This window comes from Lissotriton vulgaris, chromosome 1_1, assembly GCF_964263255.1.
Source record: "Lissotriton vulgaris chromosome 1_1, aLisVul1.2, whole genome shotgun sequence".
NCBI classification, from domain to species: domain Eukaryota; kingdom Metazoa; phylum Chordata; class Amphibia; order Caudata; family Salamandridae; genus Lissotriton; species Lissotriton vulgaris.
Window position 1 is genome coordinate 1,879,050,885 of NC_141685.1, and position 25,505 is coordinate 1,879,076,389.

General features: G+C 44.7%; 1 protein-coding gene across 2 annotated transcripts in view; it reads right to left on the reverse strand.

Moving 5' to 3' along the window:
- Positions 1-25,505, reverse strand: part of CTTNBP2 (cortactin binding protein 2) — a 670,231-nt gene that overhangs the window by 73,250 nt on the left and 571,476 nt on the right. For both annotated transcript variants that reach the window (XM_086919417.1, XM_086919418.1), the window contains one exon: positions 23,776-23,961. In XM_086919417.1, the coding sequence (XP_086775543.1) occupies positions 23,776-23,961 (186 nt within the window). The remainder of the gene's footprint in view (positions 1-23,775; positions 23,962-25,505) is intronic.

The following is a 25,505-nucleotide window of genomic DNA, read 5'->3' on the forward strand; positions in this document are numbered from 1 at the left end:
GAGCATTACATGACATGTCTTTCACCACCCCCTTTTGTACCGCTTTGTTCGCCATACGTCGGCAGGGTATGCTCAGCCGTGAGTCCCTTGCTCACTTTGCCACTGGATTCAAGCAAGCCTGGCTGAAGACGGCTGTAATGCCAGAAACCGGTCCTAGGAAGCTTGTTTCTGGTCAAGGGAAGGCATGGCTTGGCATTTTGGGCTGGACTGTTCCCATGAGGCACAGGGTCAGAATGATTTGCATATGGCCATGGCTGAACTGGGGTGGCAGAGTGGGCTAAAGAACGGTGATGGATTAAACCCAGATCTGTTGACTGGATGTGAGTGTTTGATTGGTTCAGATGCTCCGTCCATCACCACCCCCTTTTGTACCGCTTTGTTCGCCATAAATTGGCACGGTATGCTCAGACGTCAGTCCCTTGCTCACTTTGCCACTGGATTCAAGCAAGCCTGGCTGAAGACGGCTGTAATGCCGGAAACCGGTCCTAGGAAGATTGTTTCCGGTCCAGGGAAGGCATGGCTTGGCAGTTCGGGCTGGACTGTTCCCATGAGGCACAGGGTCAGACTGATTTGCATATGGCCATGGCTAAACTGTGGTGGCAGAGTGGGCTAAAGACCGGTGATGGATTAAACCCAGATCTGTTGACTGGGTGTGAGTGTTTGATTGGTTCAGATGCTCCGTCCATCACCATCCCCTTTTCTACCGCTTTGAATAATATGAAGCATGGGCTGACAGCATATTATGTTTTTATAAGGAACTCCGGTATCCTAATTATAGCAGGGATGTGTACGCACAAATCTACGACCACAGCTAATCTGCACTGTGTAATCTCCTTGACTGCATGGGTAGACTGTCAAGCCATGCAGGCCAAACTCTATGCACCAATGAGAACAGGCCACCTTTGGCTGTGCAGAGCAGAGGGGGAGGTGGAGGCTGTGAACCTGGTGGTGGTGCAAGTCCCTCTATAGCTAACTCCACTCCATATTGCTGGCAGAGGACATTTCTCTGAAGGGTCTGGCCCTGACCAGACCCTTTTATAAAAAATTATTTTGGGTCCTCGAATACACAACTTGATCCTCAAATCCACATTGGAGGGCATCCCTATGATCCTGATATCCAGCAACTGGATACACAGAGATCTTGTGACAAAATGTATCTTTTTAAAATTTTGAAAACACTTTGGGGGTCTACAACATAAGCCTGGGGGTAAGGGTGTCCTTCCCCTTTGCCTTTATTGATCCCTTAAATTTGTATAATTCAGGACCGAGGGACTAAGCCCCTGAGCTTTTAATGGTTGCCAGAGCTTTTTGTTTCAATGTTGTGGCAACCATACAGATCTTTCCAAGTCTTTTAACCCTGATCCTAAATGGTTGATAGGAATAAAAAGCACCCATGGTCAATACGTTTAGCTTTTTTTTGAATTTTAGTAAAGTTAGGGACCTAAAAGGTACATATTTCACTCACTTTTTCTTAAATTTAACCAGTTTAAGTCTAAGCTGAGCCTCTTTACATGCTATTTTCTCATAAAGCACTGAGCAGATTTACATATAAACAACAAAAGCATAATCCTTGAGTAAAGCTCTACCTTGTGTCAAGATTGGTGTGATTCTGTTCAGTTATTTCAGGCAGCGGGAAATTTACAGTTATAATCATGTTTCCATAGAAAAAGAGCCTTTGTGTTTAGAGTGTGTTGTGCACACTTATAAGTAGAGCTGAATACAATCCTTGATATTGTTAAGGAAGATCGGATTCCCTTCTGCTGTGAAACGAAGTCCATCCTTTCAGAATACTCCAGGCAAGTCGAGCCAGATATTGTGGTAAATGGAGCTTATCATTATGGTGAGGGAGAAATTCTGAAAATGTTTTAGTGACATCTCCTAAATTTCTTATTCTTTGGACAAAAGTCAGATGACCACTACCACTTCTGCCTTTGACATATGTTGGAAAATATAAAGGCATTGTGAAAATATAGAGCCATCAATTGTGTCAATGTCTCCTCCCTGGATACCAAGTCCATCGTCTGATTATACCCAGGTTGTTGCCGTCACAGTACAGAATCATGAGGTCTGAGTGCTCACAATCCGAAATGCTCTCAAGAATAGGCAACAATTGATGCCACTTCATGCCTCTCTAGCCAATCCAAGTGATGTCCACTTGAGGAAATCCTAGATCATTGTCAATGCCACAATGTATTGAATGCACACTCTACCCATGATGCTTCTATTGAGGAACTGGATACAGTGGGAGTATGTAGCAGAATGAGAAACATCAATACTGGGCATGGAGAGTGATGAAAAATATGGGGAAAACAGATAAGATTGTGGTTGGCTGAAAGTAAAGATTGTAGTTGGCTGAAGGTTTACTGTAGTAAGTTACATAGTGAATAAGTGCTATCTGAACAGTGTACTCTGATTGGTAGGTAGCAGAATGTATCTCTTACACTCACTATAATAGGTTTAAATGTTCCCATTATAGAAATTAACATCCAATTAAACTGTTTTTCAGAATGACAGAGCAGCCAACATTTTATGAACTTTTCACCTGGAGCTTGGTACTAAGGATTTTAAATTTGGTTATCATGGAAACTACTCTGGTGGAAAAATGTATGGGGGAAGGGAGCATTAAAATAAAAAGTATATGGGTTGACCTACCATAGTTTTGATTTTTAAACATGAAAGGAGAGATTACAAAAGAATAACCTATATGTCCATTTATGTTGGTTGTGTACTGTTTCTAAGGGTATTGGTATTCAAGGGATCCGCAGATCCATTGTGAATTTACTCTGGGCAGCGCTGAGTGCCGCCACAGATCTGCAAATCTACCGGACAAGATTTACTATCTGAAGCATGCTTCTGACGACTTTGCGGGGGATCCACTACAACATGTACAGAGAGGTTAAAGGAACAGTCAACTTGCCCAGTAAAATGTGTATACAATGCTGCTTTATGATTAGGTTTGCACAGTGTATAATAACTTTAATATGGACAGCAACGTTTTATGCAGCTCAAGTTTATTGCAAGAAATCATCAATTAGTAAATGAATTATTTTTTGTGCGCGCAAGTTGTTCTAAATTGCAAACATTGTGTAAGATTTTATATAAAATGTTTTTAATTCTATTGTTTAGCATTGGTGTGGATGAAATAATATGCAGTAAAGACATTTGTCTTTTTTTTCTCATAATGCTTCTGATGTGTTAATCATTTTCAATTTGGACAAATAATTTGATATGTGTATAAAGTTGCAGATTTAGGAGCCGATTAGGATTGCGGACGGAAACGGGTTCCGTCCGCCAAGGACGCGGCCAAAATACTCCCGATCGCTCTGCGGATAAACCACTGATGCGATTAGGATAATATTGTCACGAAACTCCGACCGCGGCGGACGTACCACATCAAACACCGTCCGCTGCGGACGGAGTACACCAGAGACTGCCGCAAGCGGACGGAACCAAAGAAACACCGTCCGCCGCGGACGAACATGACCGCGGGAACAGGCACAGCCACCGCAATACCTGCGGAGGCTCCGTGTCTGCAATTAGGATAACGCCGCAAGTCCTACGGAACTCACCTCCATCCACGACCGCAGCGGAAACAATGCAACGATAAACGGAGCATGCCAGCGGAAGGACAACACGAAAACCAACCCTACCGTCAAACCAATTCCAAAATGGCTGACGGAAGTAAATACAAATCACACTAAACAGGACACCCACCCACCTGACACACCCACAGCAATTACACGCCACAATGGCAACCCCCCCAAGCACCTAAAAATCCACACAAGTCAACACACCCACCTAGCACCTGACTGGCAACAACCATTGGGACACAACCACGACACAGGGTATAAAATGGATCCCACCCAGTACCACAATCCTTTGCATCACAGCATAGCTGCAAGCGAGAGGCTGAATACCACGAACAGCAGACACAAAAATTACACATACAACCTGCACACAAACACACCCACCACAGAAACACCAACCACACCATTTCTACACACCACACACCTGCACATCCCAACCCACTCCACCCACACCTTGCACATCACACACCATGGCCCCAAAGAAAAGTCCAAAATTCACTGAGACAGAGTTGAAGGTCATGGTGGATGAAATCGTCCATTTCGAACCACACCTTTTCGGTACACTAGTCCAGCAGACCACCATGGCAACCAAAAACCACAAGTGGGACAGGATAGTTAACTGAGTGAATGTGTCAGGGACCGTGCCACGACAAAGAACGACATACAGAGGCGGTGGCACTCTCATGTGCTGCCTCTGATGTACCTGCTCTGTTGTACCCAGTGCCCATGCTCTTGCATACTCAGAGATTGTACCCCGATTATGTTTAATAAAGCAAGTCAATCATGTGTAGTGGTTTGTCGTTGTCATTCCTGCTTGTGTACTTCAATTGAGGATATCTTTGTGCGATCTAATGTGGTTTCTCAAACATGACACTCCCCCTCCCAACATCACAGCCCAGGCAGGTACTCCCCTTCCGACAGCAAATGGTGTGTAGCGTACCTGCGTCATCGTCGATGATGGTCCATGACTTGCTGGTGGTGGAGCGCGAAGAGTATCGGAAATGCGTGTAGCGCTGGGTCCATGTGGGCGAGCTGCTTGTGGTGGGTATCTCTGCAATGTCTGGTTTCTTCGCTGTGGGGAAATTGCCGTGTTCAGGCAGGTTCTTTTTCTGCAGCGGTTTTATGTGTGTTTTCCACCATCGTGATTTGGGGGACGGTCGGTGACGTCAGTCCGTATGGCGGTGTCTCTGGATTGGTTACGTCCGCCGCGGGGTCGGGTGTAGTTCCGCGGCGGTGCGTGCTCTTCCGTTGCGCACAGACTTTTGACAGTGTTTACTATCCTAATATGGCGGAGGAGTGACCGCGGCAGGCGGACACGGAAAAGGCATTTTCCGCCTACTCCAGGACAGTGGTCGCACTTCCGTCCGCCATCCTAATGAGCCCCTTAGTGTTGAAAACAACTTAGTCTCCAATTTCTTATAATGTTAGGTACAGTTAAACATACTTACTGTGTGACAATTAGTAAGACTGATTGCAAGTCATTGCTTGTTGAAAAAACATGTTAAAATTTGGACGGAGAGAAAATGTAACTTTGTTGGACATAACAAAAATATCTGCAATAAGTTGATTGTAATGAAATGTAGGAGTGAGCAGGTCACTTACTAGGAAATTCAATTGGAGGTGCAGTATGGTATTTAACAATTGGGCTGATTTGGGTAAAAACAGTATGTAATAGAACCTTTGAAAAAGAAATCCCTGTTGTACACATTCCTGCTTGATGAGTATGTTGAGGGTGACTTGAGTATGTTGAGGGTGACTTGTGTATGTTGGAGAGGCTCAGTGGAGTGCTTTGTAGGGAACAACTGTTCTTATGATAAACTGCAGAGAATGCAAACAAATTGTTAAACTAGGTTTTCATAATTTTAGGTTATAAAGTTTATGATGCAATGGTATGTTAGCGATGTACCTTTAACCACACCTCACAGGTTACTCATTACTTAACTATTATTCATATTATTTGATAAAAGGTTCAAGCGTCTTAATATACAAGTTTCTACCAGAGCAGAAGTGACTGTGTACTGTCCACTCTTAGTCCATACATATCATGTACTGGTTGGTGAGAGTACTGAGCACACAAGTCTCATTCTAAACAATGTTCTGTATGAAAAGAACAGTCCCCACATGCACTCATCACCTCATTCCAGGCACCCTCCTTCTCAATACACCTCCTACCCAAATTAAGCTGATAATTAACTGGTCTAGTCCTCTTGTACATATGTTATGTGTTAAATAGCCTGAGCCTTTTTCACAGTTAAGTTTCTATCAAAGCAGAAGTGAGCATAAAGACTCATTGCATGTGCTAGTAGATAAAGTCACTTGCACATAGTTTCCTCCTTAAACAAAGGTGTGCATCATAAGGCCTGTCTCTCAGTGAACATATAACCTATTACCAGGCCCAGGAATATCTGAATATAAATCTCCCACTAAGAAAAGCTTACAACTAAGTGCTTGGTCCCCTACTAGACACGTTAGGTGTTAAAAGGCATGGCCTTCTTTAATATACATTTTTCTTCCAGAACAGAGCTGATTATGAACACTCCAGTCCCAGCCCATACATACCATGTACTGGTAGGTGAGGTCAATTCTGCATACAGTTCTCACCCGAAAAATACCTCTACATGAAAAACTAAATCCCTAAGTGCACACATCACTTATTGAATATCCCATTGCCCCTTAAGGAAAGCTTAGAGCTCAGTGTCTATTCCCATACTGGACATATTAGGTGAGAAAAGGCCCAATCCTCTTTACTATACAAGTTTGTCCCTTAACAGAGCTCACTGTGCATGACCCAGCCTCAGACCGTGGGAGTGTCCCCTGACTGTGCAGAGTTAACTTGTCAACATCATCAAACCCCTCCCTCCCTGTGGATTTGCGCCTAAAGGGACTGGACTGGGGTTTTGTCTCCCCCTTTCTTGCCTGCTCTTTAGGGAGGCCCCAAGTCAGGGTTCCTCCACACTTTGGTCCTTTAACCTGGGGGTGTTTGTGACATTGGGAGGAGAGTGGTGACCCAACCAACAACTTACACAGAGAGGAGACTGTGACAGAGCCAAGAGTTGTGATTAAAGCACTCCCGCCACTACTGCCTCACTGCAAGACAACCCTGTTTGCCGGAGGGTCTGCTGTGACTCTAGGGCAGATATTCTGATTTCTCCACACCGATTATGCAGGCTGACGCTGGCCTTCTCTGCAAGGAAGATCCTAGGGTGTTGCATGGCCTCTATCACTGGAGACACCTTCAGCCCACTGACCTGGGCTGAAGACAGTGCAGGGATTTCACGTTTTTTTTTAGTTAGTAGAGGGTTGCAGGGGACTCTGATGCTGCCTCTCTGTAAGGCTGCCCCAACAGCGGCAGCAGGAAATAGAGGTCGGGGGTAGGGGCGGTTGGTTTTGGGAGGAGGGTAAAAAATGTTAAAAATGACAACACGAGAATGAGAGCTGTTGAAGATGATCATAGAGAGATGTTAATATTTATGTTCAGATCAGAAGAGGGCAATATATTTATGAAATGTATCGATTTAGATGCTTAGCCTGGAATGTTGCAGGCCTTAACAGTAAGAATAAGAGGCAATTAGTCTATGAGGAGCTTCAGATGTATAACCCCCATTTAGTGTTACTAACAGAGACTCATATTTTTTATAAAGATAGGAAGCTACTAGGGCAACTGGGCTACGAGGTAATAGCCTGTTCAACATTAAATGCCTCTATTAGAGGGGTTCCCACCCTGAAACAAAAGCAATTAAGATTAGAAGTCACCAAAACTGCTGTGGATAAGGGGGGTAGATGGGCAATTGTTCAAATAGACTTGGAAAACTGTAAATATGTATTTTGTGTTGTATATGGACCCAATACTGATGATCCTTTTATGTTTGATTGGTTAAATATCGAATTGCTGGACTGGGAGGGAGAACTTATATTCATGGGATATTTTAACTGTATAATGAATTATGAATTGGATACTACTAGGCGGGGGGCTTTCCAATGGATGCGCAAGACACGAGCCGCCATATTAGAACTAGGCCGCTTACACAATATAAAAGATGCTTGGCGAATTATACATTCTAACTTAGCAGGGTATACTTACTACTCTGCACCCCATAAATTACGCTCACACATTGATATGGCCTGGGTGTCTGATATGACCCTAGCTTCCAGTACTATAGAGATTTGTCCAAGGGTCACTTCAGATCACAATCCGATCCTTCTTGCCTTCAATATCTCATCAAGGAAACAGAGGCCAAGGTTATTTTCATTCCTCAGATATCTATTATTAGATTCAGTATTTATCTTACAACTCAAAGAACACATCAAAGAATTTATAGAAATTAATCTTAACTCTACTTTACCTATTTATGTTTGGGATGCCTGTAAGGCCAGTACAAGGGGATTTGCTCAACAGTTCATGCTGAGACAGAATTCAGAGCATAGAAAAAGAGATTAAAACTATGACGTCCAATATTCTGTCACTCGAAAATCAATTGGCGGAAGCTCTTCGACAAGGCTTACAAAACATCGTTGAATTAGAAATTAAATTAGTGAGTCTTCGATCGGCCACGAAAAACTCTCTTAGAGAGAAAAGTAGCGTCAAACTTCATAAATACCAATTGTGGAGACAAAATAGGGTAAATCCTTGCATACAAAGTTGCTGACGATAAGGCTAATACATTAATCAAGTCAATCAAGGGACCTAATAATGCTACAATGCTACAAATCACCAGCCTGTACAGATAATGGAGCAATTTGTTGACTATTATAGTAACTTGTATACCCCTGAAAACTACCCTACTATGAACAGTATAGAAACGTACATTCATAATAATATGATAAATAACAGAGAAATAGAAGGAATGGGGCAACTGGTCAAGAATATTACCACCACAGAGCTTAGAACTGCGATTGCTTCTCTGCGGGGGAGGACGTGCTTCCCATAGAACTGTATAAAATCTGTATTGACAAATTGCTCCCTCTTTTTTTAGTAATTAACTCAATTGGCGAAAGCGGAAGGGGCCCTAACTCGTCAAATACAGCTAAGATAGTGTTTTTTCTAAAAAAGAATAAACCTGCTAATGTGTGGGTCATTTTGACCCATTTCACTCATTAACGCGGATGCAAAAGCATTCGCGAAAGTTCTTGCCATGCAACTGGCTCCTCTTATGCCACAGCTAGTGAACCCACAACACCATGGCTTTGTTGTCGGTAGAAATACAACAGCCCATGTAAACATGGCAAAAACCGCCTTTGATGTAGCGGCGACTAGTTCCACCCCACTCTATTGTGTAACGATGGTTAAAAGCATCCTTCGGGAATATTCTAGCCTTGGTACCCTTGTGATTTAACTCGCACAGGTCAGGGAGCACTGTTTCAACTCAGGCAGGTGAAAAAAGACGGCGTGTTTTCAAAACCACCGGACATCGGTTTAGCCTCATCAGAGGAACTTGTAAAGCTGATCCTGCTTGTGAGCAAAATGTACAACATAGGGGTTATCAGTGAAGCAGGACGGTGAGGAGGAGGCAGGAGAGCAGCGATGTCGAGAAGTAGACAGCCATGGGGCAGGTGCCAGCCAAACCAAACCAGTAAACGGGGTGCCGCTCGCAGCTGTGTTGAGAGACCGTGACTCTGCTCTTGAACCTTCCCGTCCGCCTGCTGAAGCGTGTGGAGAGGCAAACTTTACTTTAAGGAGAGTGAAAGGCTGCTGCAACAGGGGCTGGGACTGCGAGACCCAGGGTTCCGCGCAGGATCACCGTAGTGCACCTGGAGTCTCTTCCCGCCCCATCTCCTCCCTGATTGCCTGGCCTGCCCTTCAAAACAGCTCGCGGCCCCCGCTTCGCGGGAGCCGCTCGCAGCTGTGTTGAGAGACTGTCACTCTGCTCTTGAACCTTCCCGTCCGCCTGCTGAAGCGTGTGGAGAGGCGAACTTTACTTTAAGGAGAGTGAAAGGCTGCTGCAACAGGGGCTGGGACTGCGAGACCCAGGGTTCCGCGCAGGATCACCGTAGCGCACCTGGAGTCTCTTCCCGCCCCCTGCTCCTCCTACAAAAACGTACCATTGACGTACAGAGGGACGCGTGTGCGGGATGCCGGACGAAGCCCGGACTAAGGGCGGACAGTCTTAGACAGTCCGAGACAGGCTGAGACTGGACTGGGCACGCCACTCTGCCCCTGCTGAACCTGATCTGCATGGTTGCAGTAAGACTATTTACCCCTGATTATAATTTACACCCTGGATATACTTGCATTGTATTTTGTGTGCCCTCTCATATTTTCCGATTGATAAAGAGTGGGTATTAATATCAGTATAAACGAGAATGCCAAAAAAGAATCCAGTGGCGGGGGGTAATACTATGGACAATTATATGGTACATGTAGTGTCAAAGATTAATAACGAAAGGAGACAATCCTTAGGCCTTAGTCAATCCCCTAATCTATCCCCCTTAAGCCCATCACCAGACTCACCGTGGATAGATATACCTTCTCAGGTTGAGGGAAGTGTAATCTTAGATTCTGATACACAAGATAATGGTACCTTAAACCAGAGTGTTCACATAACACAGCTCTGGAAAATGATTCTGATTCCCAGATAGTTGATATTGAACAAGATCTAACTGTGCAGGAGAGTGAACAGAGAAATAATGATGTTGACCCCCCTGTTCAAGTCCCTGTTACTCGTGCTATCAGAAAGTGTAGAAAACCACAAATACATCATGGTGGAGCTCACTCTGGGAGGAAGAGGGCTGCGTCACCTGTGAGAAGCAAGGGGAAAAGTAGGGGGAAAGGAGAAGATGCTGAGAAGTTAAATGTGGATGAAGAGCTATTATCCAGGATAGCAGAATTAATTAATATCAAATTTAAAGCTTTAATTAAACCAGTAGTGACTAAACTGGACAAGCTATCTGCAGATGTAAAGAAATTAGGCGCAGACCAGAAAAAGATAGTAGAAGAGGTGTTAAACATATCAGTAACAGTCACAAATTTGGCTTCACCCGTAAAAGAGGCCTTTGGACTTGGAATAGAGGGAGGCATAAATTCCAATACTACACAAGCAAATCTATTGGAACAGACCCCAAATACTGTGTCTAATCATTTATTGCCAAGAGAGGTTCAGCCCTAAACCCTCCTGTAATGTCCGTACCAAGTGTAGAAGAAGATACACTACACTTTATAGAAGATGCGGCACCATTAGTGCTGGTACTGGCAAATGCCCCCCCACTGGCAACAGATCAATCAGAATCCCTCCCGGCGTTAACAAGTAAGGCCCTGCATTGGTTATCTGGCAACATGCAGTTGGCCCCATGGGGGAAACAACAGCTAGCTGGAGACATCAAGTCAGCCAGAAGGGTTTCGTGGATAGGGCAAAACCCCAAAAAATTTAAAGGTGACTGTATAATTATAAATTTTGTAAACTCTGCTGTCTTACCAAACATTCTACCAAACATCCAGCCGCCGCAGCGCAGGAGAGGTACCATCATTCCTCTCACCCTAGAATTTTTCGGCAAAAAACAACGGAGTATGACATACCCTAAGCCAAGTCATACCCATACCAGGCCAATATGGCCAGAAACAACTAACGGCTGGGGTTTTGGTGCACCAACTAATAACTGGGGTTACAGTTTGGACAGATGGGAACGTCCAATACGGACACACCAACAAGATCATCAATACCCTAGCCACTTCAATAATCGATTCAACATCCCCATTTCCAATAGGTATGACGTCTTTTTTGATGAGGGTGGGCTGGAAGGGGTGGAATGACTACCTGACACACTTCTTAACCCTGCCCACAATGATCGCCTGCCAGAAGACGTAGGTTTAGGAAATGACACCCAAGTCCTAGAATAGCAAGGTAGTAATGTTGTGATGTTGGGAGTTGCGAATCAGTTAATGAATATAACTAGATCACATAATGATATAAATTCAGTCCCCTTCCCAGTTCATACTACGGCCAATTCTGTGAAAGAACGGGTATGTTGCAGCACAGGTCTAATACCCACTAGTTCAGATGTATGTGAGAAAGTTGACACAACACAACGTGAACTTCAAAAATGCAAGGAGAGGTTATTATCGTGGAGTATAGCTGGACTCCATGACAAATTGAGTGATAAAGGATGGTTGTCTCTTGTCAAAGAATATCCGATAATATGTCCCCAAGAAACTTGGGTAGTGGGAAAAAATGTACATATTGAAGGCTACCAGAGTTTTATAATTTCTGCAGTTCCATCAGCTAGTGGAAGAGCAAAAGGGGGTTTGGCAATTTTTGTTAACTTGACACTTGTATGCCATAAAGTCGAACACCATTCTGGTAACAGTAATATTCAGGTTTTAGAGCTCAAGAGGGGTAAAACAAAACTTGTATTGATCAACTTTTACAACGCAGTGAATCAGTCCGGAGATTGTAATATTGAGTCTTTGTGTGAATTCCTAAGGGCAAATGTTGGTTCTTTGCCTCGCCAAAAGATAATAGTGGGTGATTTTAAGACACATTTATGTGGGAACCCTAGTTTGAGAACTGTTGGTCAAATGGGTTGTAATAGTATGGAAGGAATTCATTTTGATCACTCGCGGAGGGGAACAGAACTAAATGACTTATTGAACGAAAATAATTTCTTTATAGCAATGTCGTTAGTATCGGAGCTAACTGTTTTCCCAACCCCCACATTTAAAGGTCACGCAACAGGGACATACATAGATCATATTTTACTATCGGCAGACTTTGTTAATATTGTTGAGGATTTCTCGATTCAATTGAGCATTTATAGCGACCATAACCCTTTATGCATTAAAATGGGTGAGAATACATTTGAAAAACGCAATTCTCGAGAGGATCGAGGCCTTATAAAATGTATCAACGGTAAGCGACGCTTAAAATGGTCAATGGTGGATTGTGAACAGTTTTACTCCTCTATTATTAATGTGTGTAACTATGAACTGTCAGTATGTACATCTCCAGTATCAGCGCCATTTCAAATCTTAGCATCTTTCAAGGAGATTGCCAAAAAGGTGGAGTCAATTTTAACGGTACCTACCAAAGGGAAAGTCAATCCAAATAGTAATCCAAAATGGTTCGACAGTGATTGTTCGAAGGCCAGTTGTGAGCTTAAGAAAGCCCTAAAAATAAATGCTATGCTACTTACCAGTATGCATCTGTTCTTGGCATGTAGGGCTGCTGACATTCATATCTGTGCATAGTCCGCCACCTAGTGTTGGGTCCGGATGATTGCACATTGTTGTCCTGGAAGAGTCTTCGAAGTATCACGAGATAGGTGGCTCCTCCCCTGGACTACAGTGCGCATGGGCATCGCCTCCATCCCCAGATTGTTTTTAGCCATTGGCAGAGATGGAGTGAAGAATGTGAGTGATGACCATGCTATGAGCATATGTGTATATATGAATAAATACTGCAGCTGCTACAGGCGCCGGGGAGGAGGGTGGGCGATATGAATGTCAGCAGCCCTACATGCCAAGAACAGATGCATACTGGTAAGTAGCATTAGCAGTTCGAGGCATGTGGGCTGCTGAATTCATATCTGTGCATAGAATACATAGCAGTCCCTCCATTATCTGCGGCCGCCCGTGCCAGCTGCAGCAGTCTGAAAAAGCGTTTTTAGAACAGCCTGACCAACAGCTGCCTGCTGCTTAGAATGCACGTCTACACAGTAGTGCTTAGTGAAAGTGTGTGTGGTAGACCATGTGGCTGCTCTACAGATATCTTCTAAGGGAATGTTACCTAGAAAAGCCATAGAGGCCCCCAACTTCCTGGTGGAGTGGGCCCTTGGTGGGATAGTGAGAGTGCGCTTAGCTTTAGCGTAACAGATCTGGATGCACTTAACTATCCACCTAGCAATCCCCGCTTTGGAGATAGCGTTTCCCTTGTGGTGCGTGGCAAAAGCAACAAAAAGCTGTTTGGTTTTGCGGAAATCTTTTGTCCTGTCTACATAGTACATCAAGGCCCTTTTCACATCAAGGGTATGGAGCATGCGCTCCGCCAGCGTCTCTGGGTTTTGGAAAAACACCGGCAATTCAATTGTCTGGTTTATGTGGAATTGTGAAACCACTTTGGGTAAGAATTTAGGGTTAGTGCGGAGCACCACCCTGTTAGCATGTACTTGGAAGAAAGGTTCTTGGATAGTGAGCGCCTGCAGTTCGCTAACCCTCCGTAGCGATGTAATAGCTACTAAGAACGCAACCTTCCAAGTTAGAAACTGGAGCTCACAGGAGTGCAGTGGCTCAAAGGGAGGACCCATCAGCCTTGTAAGAACCACATTGAGGTTCCATTCCGGAGCTGGTGGGGTCCTTGGTGGAATGACCCTTTTGAGTCCTTCCAGAAAGGCCTTGATAGCAGGGACCTTAAAGAGTGACAGGTGCTGCCTATTCTGAAGGTATGCTGCCATAGCAGACAGGTGAATGCGGATGGAAGAGTACGCTAGATTACATCTATACAGGTGAAAAAGGTAACAGATGATGTTTTGAATGGAAGCGTCTAGCGGGTCAATGTTGTGGTTAGCACAGTAGATGACAAACCTCTTCCATTTAGCCGCATAACAAGCTCTAGTAGTGGGCTTCCTTGCCTCCCGAATGATGTCCATGCAGTCAGAAGGAAGATTAAGGTAGCCAAACTCTAGGACTTCAGGAGCCAGATCGCCAGGTTGAGCTGTTGCGGATCTGGGTGCTGAATGTCGCCATGGCTCTGCGTCAGAAGGCTGGGAGTGAGATGAAGCCTTTGATGCGGTACCACGGAGAGTTCCAGAAACGTGGTGTACCATGGTTGGCGAGCCCACGTCGGAGCAACCAGGATGAGAGTCATCGAGTGCTGCCTGAGCTTGCGTGCCACCAGCGGTATCAGAGGTGCTGGGGGAAAAGCGTACGCAAATCTGCCTGACCAGTTCTTCCAAATCGCATTGCCCTGTGATTGGGGGTGTGGGAACCTGGCGGCGAAGCTTTGGCATTTTGCGTTCTCCTTTGTGGCGAACAGGTCTATCTCTGGATGACCCCACCTTTGGAAGTACGGTTGGAGTACTGATGGATGTATCTCCCACTCATGCATCTGATGGCTGTGCCTGCTGAGCAGATCTGCCATTTGATTGTCCTTGCCCGGGAGATGCTCCGCCATGAGGAAGATGTTCCTCTGAATGGCCCACTTCCACATGCTCTGAGCCAGATGAGACAGCTGCGGAGAGTGTGTGCCTCCCTGCTTCTGAATGTAGTACATGGCCGTCATGTTGTCCGTCCGGATCAACACGACCTTGTTGCACAGATGTACTTTGAACGCCTTTAAGGCCATGAAGATTGCCATCAGTTCCAACACATTGATGAGCATCTTCCTTTGCTGTAGTGTCCATAGTCCCTGCACAGTGTAATGGAGTACATGCGCTCCCCATCCCTGGAGAGAGGCGTCCGTTGTCAGGATAATCTGTGGGACAGGCTCTTGGAATGGTCGGCCCTTGCAAAGGTTTTGTGGATTCCACCAATGCAGAGAGTTGTATGCCCGACCGCTCACCAACACTAGGTCTGTCAGTTGCCCACGAGCCTGAGTCCACTGACGTGCTAGGCACTCCTGAAGCGGGCGCATATGTAGTCTCGCGTGCGGGACAATGGAGATGCAGGAGGCCATCATGCCTATCAACTGCATGAACACCTTCGCGGGAAGCGAGTGTTGGGGTCTGAATCGTTGGATCAGCGCCTGGATACTGGCGATTCTCACTGAATTTGGCTGCGCAGTGGCTGCCAGAGTGTCGATTGTTGCGCCCAGATACTGTCGCACGTGGGCGGGCTGGAGATGGGACTTTGGGTAGTTCAGAGAGAATCCCAGATCGTGCAGGAGATGAATGGTGCGTGACACGTGGTCGACGCACTGCTGCTCTGTTTTTGCTTGAATGAGCCAGTCGTCCAGGTATGGAAAGACGTGGACGTGCTGGCGACGTAGATGCGCCGCCAGTCGCCAGGCATTTTGTAAATACCCTTGGTGCTGTGGTGACCCCGAACGGCAGGACCCTGAACTGGTAATGCTGGTCTAAGATTGTGAATCTGAGATACTTCCTGTGGGAAGGATGCAGGGGAATATGAAAATAAGCATCCTTCAGATCCAGCGTAGCCAGAAAATCCCCCTGCTGAAGCAGGGGAAGCACCTGCTGCAACGTGAGCATATGGAAGTGCTCCGAGAGGATGTACCAGTTCAGGGGCCTGAGGTCCAGGATCGGTCTGAGCGATCCGTCCTTTTTGGGGATCAAAAAGTACAGGGAGTAAACCCCTGTTCCCCGCTCTTGCAATGGAACGAGCTCTATCGCCCCTTTTTGCAGCATAACGAGAACTTCTTGCTGCAACAAGGTCAAGTGCTCGCCGGACATAGGACGGCTTTTTGGTGGTATGTCCGGTGGAATGGATGTAAGCTCTAGACAGTACCCGTACTGGATAAGGGACCTCACCCACCTGTCCGTGGTGATGGCCTTCCACGCTGGCAGGAACTGCTGGAGTCTCCCCCCGACCGGTGTTGTGTGGTCGGGGGGCAGTGACAAGACGTCACTGTTTGTTGGTGGTGGTGGACCTGGAGCCATTGTTTCCACGTCCTCTGCCTTTGATATTATTGCCTCTGTAACCCCCTCTACCCTTGTTGTTATATGAGGGTTGGGTGTTACCCTTGTAGTATTGTGTGGACTGGGATGCCTGTCCCCTCGTGGTGCCTTTTGAATTTGAGCGGCGAAAGGAACCACCCCGAAACTGCTGACTTTGTAAAGCCCCCATTGACTTGGCAGTTTCGGTATCCTTTTTCATTTTTTCCAGGGAGGCATCCACCTCGGGGCCAAACAAATGGTCGGGATTCACTGTTTGAGCCAATAACGTGGTTTGGATGTCGGGTTTAAACCCCGAAATTCTGAGCCAGGCATGGCGTCTAAGTAACACACTGGTATTGATAGCTCTTGAGGCTGTGTCTGCCACATCCAGGGCACATTTGATGGATGCATTTGTAATGAGTTTACCCTCCTGAATGAGCATCTCTCCCGCCTCCTTGTATTGGTCAGGCAAGTGCTGCAGAATGGCCTCTAAGGTGTCATAATGTGCCCTATCATAACGTGCAAGCAGGGCTTGGGTGTTAGATATTCTCCAGATGTTTGCTGCCTGCGCAGCAATGCGTTTGCCCGAGGCCTCAAAGATCTTCGACTCTTTGTCTGGGGGAGGAGCGTCACCAGTAGTCTGCGAATTCGCCCTTTTCCGAGCGTTGGAAACAACCAAGGAGTCCAATGGCAAGTGTCCCGTGATGTAAGTGGGATCCGTGGGCGCCGCTTTATATTTCCTGTCAATGCGAGGGTTGACCACCCGTGCCCGGGTGGGCTCTTTGAAAACCTCCGGCGCATGTTTCAGCACCCCTTTAAGCATCGGTAGCGTTTTGACTTGCTTTTCGGCTACCGAGAAGGTGTCGACTAAGAAGTCCGCATCCACGGGGTCCGAGTGCAGCTCGACGTCATGGTTCGCCGCAGCTCTCTCTATTAAGGCATTGAAGGCCGCCGAGTCCTCCGTCGGGGACGTCTTGGCGGCGAAAAGTTGAGTGTCCTGACCCGACTGCGGGTCATCTGTGTCACCTCCTGCGGCCCAAGGCACATGCTCCTCCTCCGGATCCGAGTACGCAGGGTAGTCGTACTCGGCATCTTCCTCGTCCGCATCAGCCACGGGGGAGTGCGTCGGCGAGTGTTCCAAGGCCTGTGGGGACACGGGCTCCACCAGAACCGGAGAGTCCTCAGAGCACTTCTTGTTCTTGAGTGGGATCTTAAAAGGTTCCAACGCCGGCTCCGACGTAATCTTACGTTTGAGGAGCGACAGCTTCCCAGTGTTCGCGTCGATGAGTACTTCACGACGTTCTTCCGCCACAAGCGGCTGGAGCCGAAGCTTCGACACCACCAAGGCAGCTTTCGGCGTCAATACCTCCTTTGAGTGTCCGCCCTGTTTAGGCGCGAAGGCCTTCGGCGCCGACTTGGGTGGAAGGGTAAAACGAATGGGCGTTTGCTGTTTAGCAGTCTTAGGTGTGGGTTGAGGCACTACAGTGTCCTGATCGGGAACCACAGTGGACTGTCGGATCCGCTGGAGGGATTCCCCCACCTTCTTTGAAAAGGCTGCCGAGGGCTGAACCGGCCCGAGCGACCCCTCTTCTCCGAGAGCCTGATCTCCGGTAGGCTTCTTTTTCGGTGCCGACGCCCCATGGCTATGCGCGCCGTCGTCTTGACGCCTTTTCGGAGCCGTCTTCGGGTCCACGACCCCTTTCGGCGCCGACGCAGCCGCGTCGGAGGCCTTCACCTTCGGCGCCGACCCAGAGGGCTTCGGGTCGGCCATCTTGGCGTGGCTCTTCAAGTCGGCCATTTTGGTGTGGCTCTTCAAGTCGGCCATTTTGGTTTTTGTGGAAGTTGACGCCTCCAGAACCTTCTTCACCAACGCCACTTTCAGTTTCGGTTTCGCATCCGAGGGTGTGAGACCAGTTGGCTTCACTTTTGTTTTCTTCACGATAAGTGATGGCTTAGAAATGTCCGTGACCGGGCCCGAAGGCGGGGACGTAGGACTTATAGTTAGATCTCGGGTAAGGCCCGAAGGCGATCCCTCGACCTGGGCCGTATGAAGGGGAATAACCCCTGAGTCTGATTGGGGATGCTCGTCCTCCGAGCTATCTCCCATCGTGGCAAAAACCTGATCGTCGTCCCCTACCTCGTCGGTGACTTCGTCAAAGTTCTCCTCACCCGCGTCGTAGGTCTCACCCTCGGATGCGGGATTCGAGTCCGAACCTTGCTCGTCGTCTTCTCCCTCGACAGATTCTTGGAAAATGTCGTCTGGTGGGGGTGCCGAAGCCGACAATTGAGCCTGTAGCCGATTTGCCCGGCGAATCTTTAGAGTCTTCTTACTTCGGAACTTCGAACACGCCATGCAGGTGTCTTCGCGGTGATCGGGTGACAAGCAGGTATTGCACACGGGGTGCACATCGAGGTGTGAATATTTAGAATGACACAGCGGACACTTCTTGAATGGAGTCCACTCCATAGCAAAGGGTGTAGTGCAGGCCTGTCCGCGCCAAAGCACGTGGAAGGGCAGTAGAAGATCGGAGCTGAGAGTCAGAAAGAAACCCGCACGCAACTATACCGACGCCCAGCCTAAAGACCTTTTGGTCTCGAGTATAAGTTGAACAACCAACGGTTCCGACAGAGGGAACCGAAACACATCCGAACCCAATGGCGGAAAAAAACAATCTGGGGATGGAGGCGATGCCCATGCGCACTGTAGTCCAGGGGAGGAGCCACCTATCTCGTGATACTTCGAAGACTCTTCCAGGACAACAATGTGCAATCATCCGGACCCAACACTAGGTGGCGGACTATGCACAGATATGAATTCAGCAGCCGACATGCCTCGAACACCTAGAGACCTAACGCTTATCAGGGATTTGCGGGCTAGGTATAAGAAGCCACTTGCCAATCGCAAGCGAGCGGTAAAAAAAAGTCTATGGGAGTCTTTGTTAGACCCTGAGACATTGAAAAACAGCTCGAAGTTCTGGGAGATTATTAATAAGCCTATATTTGACCATTCTAGCATTTCCAATGTGGGCACTAACATCCCAGAGGAAGAATGGATTAACCACTTCAGCTCTATTTGTAAAAGTAATGAGTCGCAGGCAGAATGCAGTTTAAATGAAAGTAGAGAAAATGCATTGCTCTTCTCAATTGATGAGGTAATAAAGGGAATTGAAGGGCTATCAAACAACAAGGCCCCAGGACCTGATGGTCTTCCTCCTGACCTTTTAAAATCTCGTATAGTACTTTGGGCACCGGTCCTTACAGCAGTACTTAATGCGGCTGTGTCATGTGGATGCCCAAAATCATGGGGGGTATCTACCATTGTGCCCGTATTTAAGAAAGGAGACCGCAACAGCCCTCTCTGCTATAGACCAATATCATTAATAAACTCCGTGGTCAAAGTTGTGGGAGGAGTAATTTTGAATAGATTGGTCAGGTGGTCAGAGGAAAACAAAATAATATCTTCAATCCAATATGGATTTAGGCCTGGACATTCCACGATCTCTCAATGTTTAAATTTATACCTTATTATTGGGAAGTATACTAAGGCCCGACAAGGAACGATCCACATGGCGTTCATGGATCTTTCCTCGGCTTTCGATTGTGTGAGTCGGGGGAAGCTCTGGGGCGCCATGGCAAAAATGGGTGTGGACCAGAACTTAGTTAATTTGCTAGAAGATATGCATTCTGACACCAAAGCGAATGTCAGATACACACAAGATCTAAATGTGACAAAAGACTTTGGAGTGTATCGGGGTGTACGACAAGGATGCATTCTGGCCCCGTTCCTTTTTAACCTCTACATAAATGATTTGGAAGAGCACCTTTTAAGTACTTATACAGACTACCCGTACATTGGCCGAAAGGGACTGCCGGTTCTGCTATATGCGGATGACGCAGTCCTTTTATCTAGGACCGCCAATGGACTTCAAATTTTATTAGACTCCTTCTTTTCTTTCATGAAATCCAGAAATGTAAGTATTAATAATTCTAAATACTACATAATGAAGGTTGGCCAAGGAAATAAAAAACCAAATCGCTTAAATGTAAATGGAGTACAAATCCCTGCAACAAACACATTCTCCTACCTTGGAGTCCTTTTTGATAGTCAATTAAATTGGGGACCCGTGATTCAAAAAAAGAAGGGAGAGGTCATCAGGGCAAATGCGGCTATACTGGACTTTTCCAGGAAAATGGGAAATAGTCCAGTTGCTGCACTACTCCAACTTTACCAGGCCAAAAGTGTTACTACAGCATGCTACGGTAGTGAAATATGGGGATATGCTCCTCTGGAAGCCCTAGAGATAGTCGAAAATAACTTTCTAAAACAATTACTAAGGGTTCCCAGGGGTACGGCAAACTTCTCTGTGCATGAGGAATTGTATGTGACAAAATTGCAGTGAATCCCTTATTATGTTGGATGAATTGCTGGCTAAATGACAACATACCACTCACCCAGCTTATATTAAGAGAAGCACTTATATGGGATAACAGGATGAAGGTTCCCTGGTTAAAGTACTTGTATAAGTGCTTTACTGATTTAGGTCGTCCTGAACTTTTCTTATTCCCTGATTCCATTACTAAATTGGATGTTATTGCGGTCAAGAAGGCTTTTATTGATTCTAGATACCAGGATAGGGAGTCATGTGAATTAAAAAAAGATAGTGTACAAAATCATGTACTAATTAAAAATACATTGTTCATGGAACCGTACCTAACATGGCAAATATCTAGTTATGACCGTTTTTTTATTGACAAGGTTCAGGTTCAACCTGTTTCATTTACTGTTGGCTGTTCCTAGGGGATCTCACCGTGGGCAAGTGTTGCCGGCTTGCGGCTGCGACGATAAGTCTCCGCAAGACCTTGCACACTTTTTGTTCTTTTGTCCCTATTATGTTATACAGAGGAAGCTATATTTAAAACCCTGCTTGAAAAAACTGAATTTTCTACAATTTCGTCCTGCACTACATTTCCTTCAGCTGCTAAGAAGTGAATACACCTTGTATATATGTAGTTTTTTAAAACTGGCAATGAAATTTAGAAACAGTATGGAAGGATAAAAGTATTGATACATGAATTGCTATTTCCTTTTCAGGTCTCTTTTAAACATTCTGAATGTCCAATGTAGATCTGTCTTTTTTATGACTCTATTTTTACTTGATTTCTTCTTTTAATGAATAATTGTGTTAATAAATGTATAATGTAAATGCTTTTATGGTTGTCAACAAGAACAACCGAATAAAGTTTCTTGACTTGACATACGTAAAATGAATTTGAGGGAAGTTTCTGATTTCTGGACTTGTCTTTACTCGGAAAAGACGAAATCATTAATTAGTGAGGGCTACAAATGCCTTAATTATTATAAGGCTGATGATTGCGCGAAGCTTGCTATGAAATAGACCACAAGATTAGGTATTAACATATCGGCCAATAAGATCTCTGCTTCACTTTGTAGCATTAACAATCTAGTACAACCCTCTAGTCTAAGGCTTCAATTATATAAAACAATATGTCTTCTATATTATATCCCGCAAAGAATATCAAAATGGTCCCAAAATAGTCCATCAAGTGATCGCTCGAAGTGTCCCAAATGCGATCTAGCAGCAGCGGATCTCGAACACATGTTAATTTCATGTCCAGCATTGTCTGAGTTCTGTTTCAGGATTGGAAAATATTCTGAATAAAAAAAAAGTTATTTTCTCCCCTTTTTCTGTGATTACGGTATTATTAGGTATACAACCGCTAAATTGCCCACATAAAGATTTATTAACTATTTTATTCTCATGTGCTAGATTGACTATTGCTAGGGCATGGATATCTCTGAAACCACCGCACATTATGGAATGGTGGTCTCTTGTTAATGAAATTTATATTATGGAGTCTGCACTAGCTAAAATAAGGGAAGTGCGATCAATGATGAAATTGGATAGAATCTGGGGAACTTTTCTTTCTTTAAATTTATCTTAAATAAATTTTGCATCTAATGAATGTTAAGGCTTAATGAATGTGATGGTTAAAAATCAATTTTTCTGCCTGTTGTGTAATGCTGTTTTATGATCTATAGTCTTTGTCTGATCTGGCTAGAATTATATCTCTTTATGGATCTGTTATTATTATATTGTTTTTTTTTCTTACTGTTTATGTGACTAAAGTTATTTTCTTCTTGTTTTCTCGTGTTGTTAATAAAAATATATATAAAAAAAAAAAGATGTTGGCATCATTCCAGTTGCTGCAAAAACAGTTTACTGGAAGGATACTGTATCTAAATTTTAGATAACGGATTTCGCAAGCGGATGTTCAATGGATTCAAGCATTTGGTCTTTAAAACGTAAAAACTTGACTGTCAACTCCCCTGCAATTCTCTTGCTTGACCAAGTGTCATTCACATAACTCCAGTATCTCGTTTTAAGAAGGTTTAAGGAACTTTTTCAAATACTATCAGGTTTAAACCAGAGGACGCACATACCCAATTTGACCAGCTCAACCCTTAATGTAATTGAATCACTGGCAATGCCCTCTAATGTCAGATGATAATACACCTGAAAGTGATTCTTTCATAGGCAGAGGAGAGTCATTTTACCAGATGTGGATCCAGATTGTATGGGGCCTGAGAGCAATGACATGAGCGACGCTCTTCAGACCCAGGTCCAAACACATGGTGCGTTTCAGGGAAGTTCCAAAACTGATCTCAAATATATTTAGATTTTTTTCAATAGGACCCGCATTAGTGTGACTCCATAGCTCTGCCCCATAAAGTGTAGCTCTTATGCCCTGGGCATGATATACTTGGATCGCAAGAGTCACCGCTCTATAGACTGAATTCTTTAGCTTTTTAACTAGGTGGGTCCCTACATGTTGTAATGAAAGCTGACTTTTTACTATTTGAGGGGTCCATGATTGTGTGCAAGTTAGCCTTACCTCTAAGTAATCAAATTGTTTCACCTCTTCTGGTAAATGGAAGCCCAACTTTATACAACAATTAAATGGCTTGTGACGATCAAAAACCATAAATTTGGTTTTTGAGATGTTAATTTCTCTCACCTATGATTATAGTACCTTCACCCCAATTATTTTCAGAGCGAAAAGTGCAAGTACTCTTGAGGCCAGGCTTGTACCCGGCAAAAAAAAGTAACCGAATGAGGAGTTGTGGACAATGGCCAAAACGTCAAGGGAGACGGGGTCGAAAAAGTATGGAAACAACTATTATCATCTAAAAGGAGAATACCTAAAACAGAAAATAAAAGAGAAATGGCATGAGATACTGCTGTTAAGTCCATCTGTAGCCAAACCTAAAATGTGCCTGTTAAACGAACACCTAAGTAACTGAACCTTGCCTATCTTCTATTCACATATGCCTAGGATTGTGTATGATCCCAATTTCCTTGCCCACGCATATGTTGGAACCTTCCTCCTGTTCATGGGTCTTTCCTCCTTTAGATACACTGTTGTTCCTATATACTTAATTGTCTTCTGCACATACTCTTGCTTTTCTCATATAAGTTTTAGATTATAAGTAAATCAATTACGGTGTCCTTTCCAACCGAGTCTGTACTTCACAAGATTATTCAAATAAATTCAAAATAAAATTATGAGAATACATGTGTGAGGTCCATTATGCCACTGCATCATTTTCATTTGAATAACAAGTACATACCATCCTCATGCTCTTCCAGTGTATTCCAGTCCTGTGTAGACAAATGGCTAGACTTCTTCCGAGGGCTTGTGCTCACTTTTCTCCAAGATTCACTCCCTCCCGTTTTTCTATTTTTATTCTTGTAGGTTGTAACCGCTGATAATGGAAAATTTCCACCTCTGAAATCTGCTGTATACTGATCCAGCTCTGAAAATAAAAAATACAACAAAGTGAAAGTTCTGCTTTAACAAGTAGGAGCAGTGTTTACATTTTGCGAACTTCTCAACTAAACAGTAGATTATGACTATTCATCTGATAATAAAATAATTAACTATTTTGCCCAATCTAATTGCAATAAGCTAAGCAATACAGGATACCATTGTATACTTTGCTAAATATCTGTGCAATGGGGAACTTAGAAAATGGAATTAAGAAAAATTATAGTAAAACAGCCTTTATAAAGGGTTATATGCAAGACGTTTTCAGGATTTATAAAGTGCAAATGACAGATGCCACAGTCATCCAAACTAAATGGCACTCATTTTGCCAAGCCACATTCAAAAGCTAAAACCTATATAGTTTTCTGACTGCACACAGATCTCAGCAGCAGGGGCTATGACCACTGACCTCAAAAATTACCCAGACTAGCATTTAACACAAAACAGGCATTTGCCTATCATATACAGACATGAATACTGCAATCTCCACTTAATCGCTCACTTGTAATTATGAAGCAATATACAAGAATGTACTTGTGAAGGACTATAAACCATGTGTTCTCTACACACAAGCATGTTCTCAAATGAGATCCATCACTGTTATAATTGTACACCCTACCAGCATAGTTTTTTAAAACCGTGCCCGTTGATACTTTGCAGGTATGTCATATTACATCAAGGAAGTAACTAAACACAGTGGACTGGGATGGACCAGTGGGTGGACCAAACTGGGAGAGTACCCGTGAAAGAACTCTGACTTTGATTGCCATCAACGAAGCCTAAATCTACCATACCAGGATACTGCATATTCTACTTTCGATTAAGCTGGTAAAACAACATAACGTGGTGCCCAAAGCCTGGAAGGGAAAGATCTATGTCCCTTTGGGAAATGGAAAACATGACGCTCCACATGTTTTTAGGGATTAGGTGGTTCATATTATGTAAGGATATCCACCTATATATATTGTAATAGGTTGAAGCAGACCTGTGCATGCTTGGTGTCAGGATCTTTATGAAGCAAATACTGTCACCCCAACAATTACCAATCAAGACAGAGGAGTAGTAGAATACGTCTTCAAAGATAGATTGCAACCACTGTCTGGGACCCTGATCACCTAAGACATACGGCATCACCCAGCGAAATGCACACATTGGCTTGCAATTCTAATTCACAGTATTTTCTTCATAACATCAAGTCTATATATTACTCAACATCTTGACAACATTTATCCCCTCTGGTCATTTAATAAGGAATAGAGTTTCAATGCAATGTGGGATAGTAATCCACTCATGTGGGCTGGAAAATAATGGCAAATGACTTCTTGAGCAGCTATAGCTACACGGCTTAGACTATAGCTACCTGAATGTTTTTGGAACCTTAAATATCAGGGAATGCTCTGGGTATGCACGAGTGGTTCAGGATGGCGATCGATCTTCAAGCATGATACAGGCACAAACTGTGTGAAGTTAAAATAAACAGATGTCAAAGGATTTGCGAATGATGAGGTGCCCTTAGTGAGGTCTTCAAATATT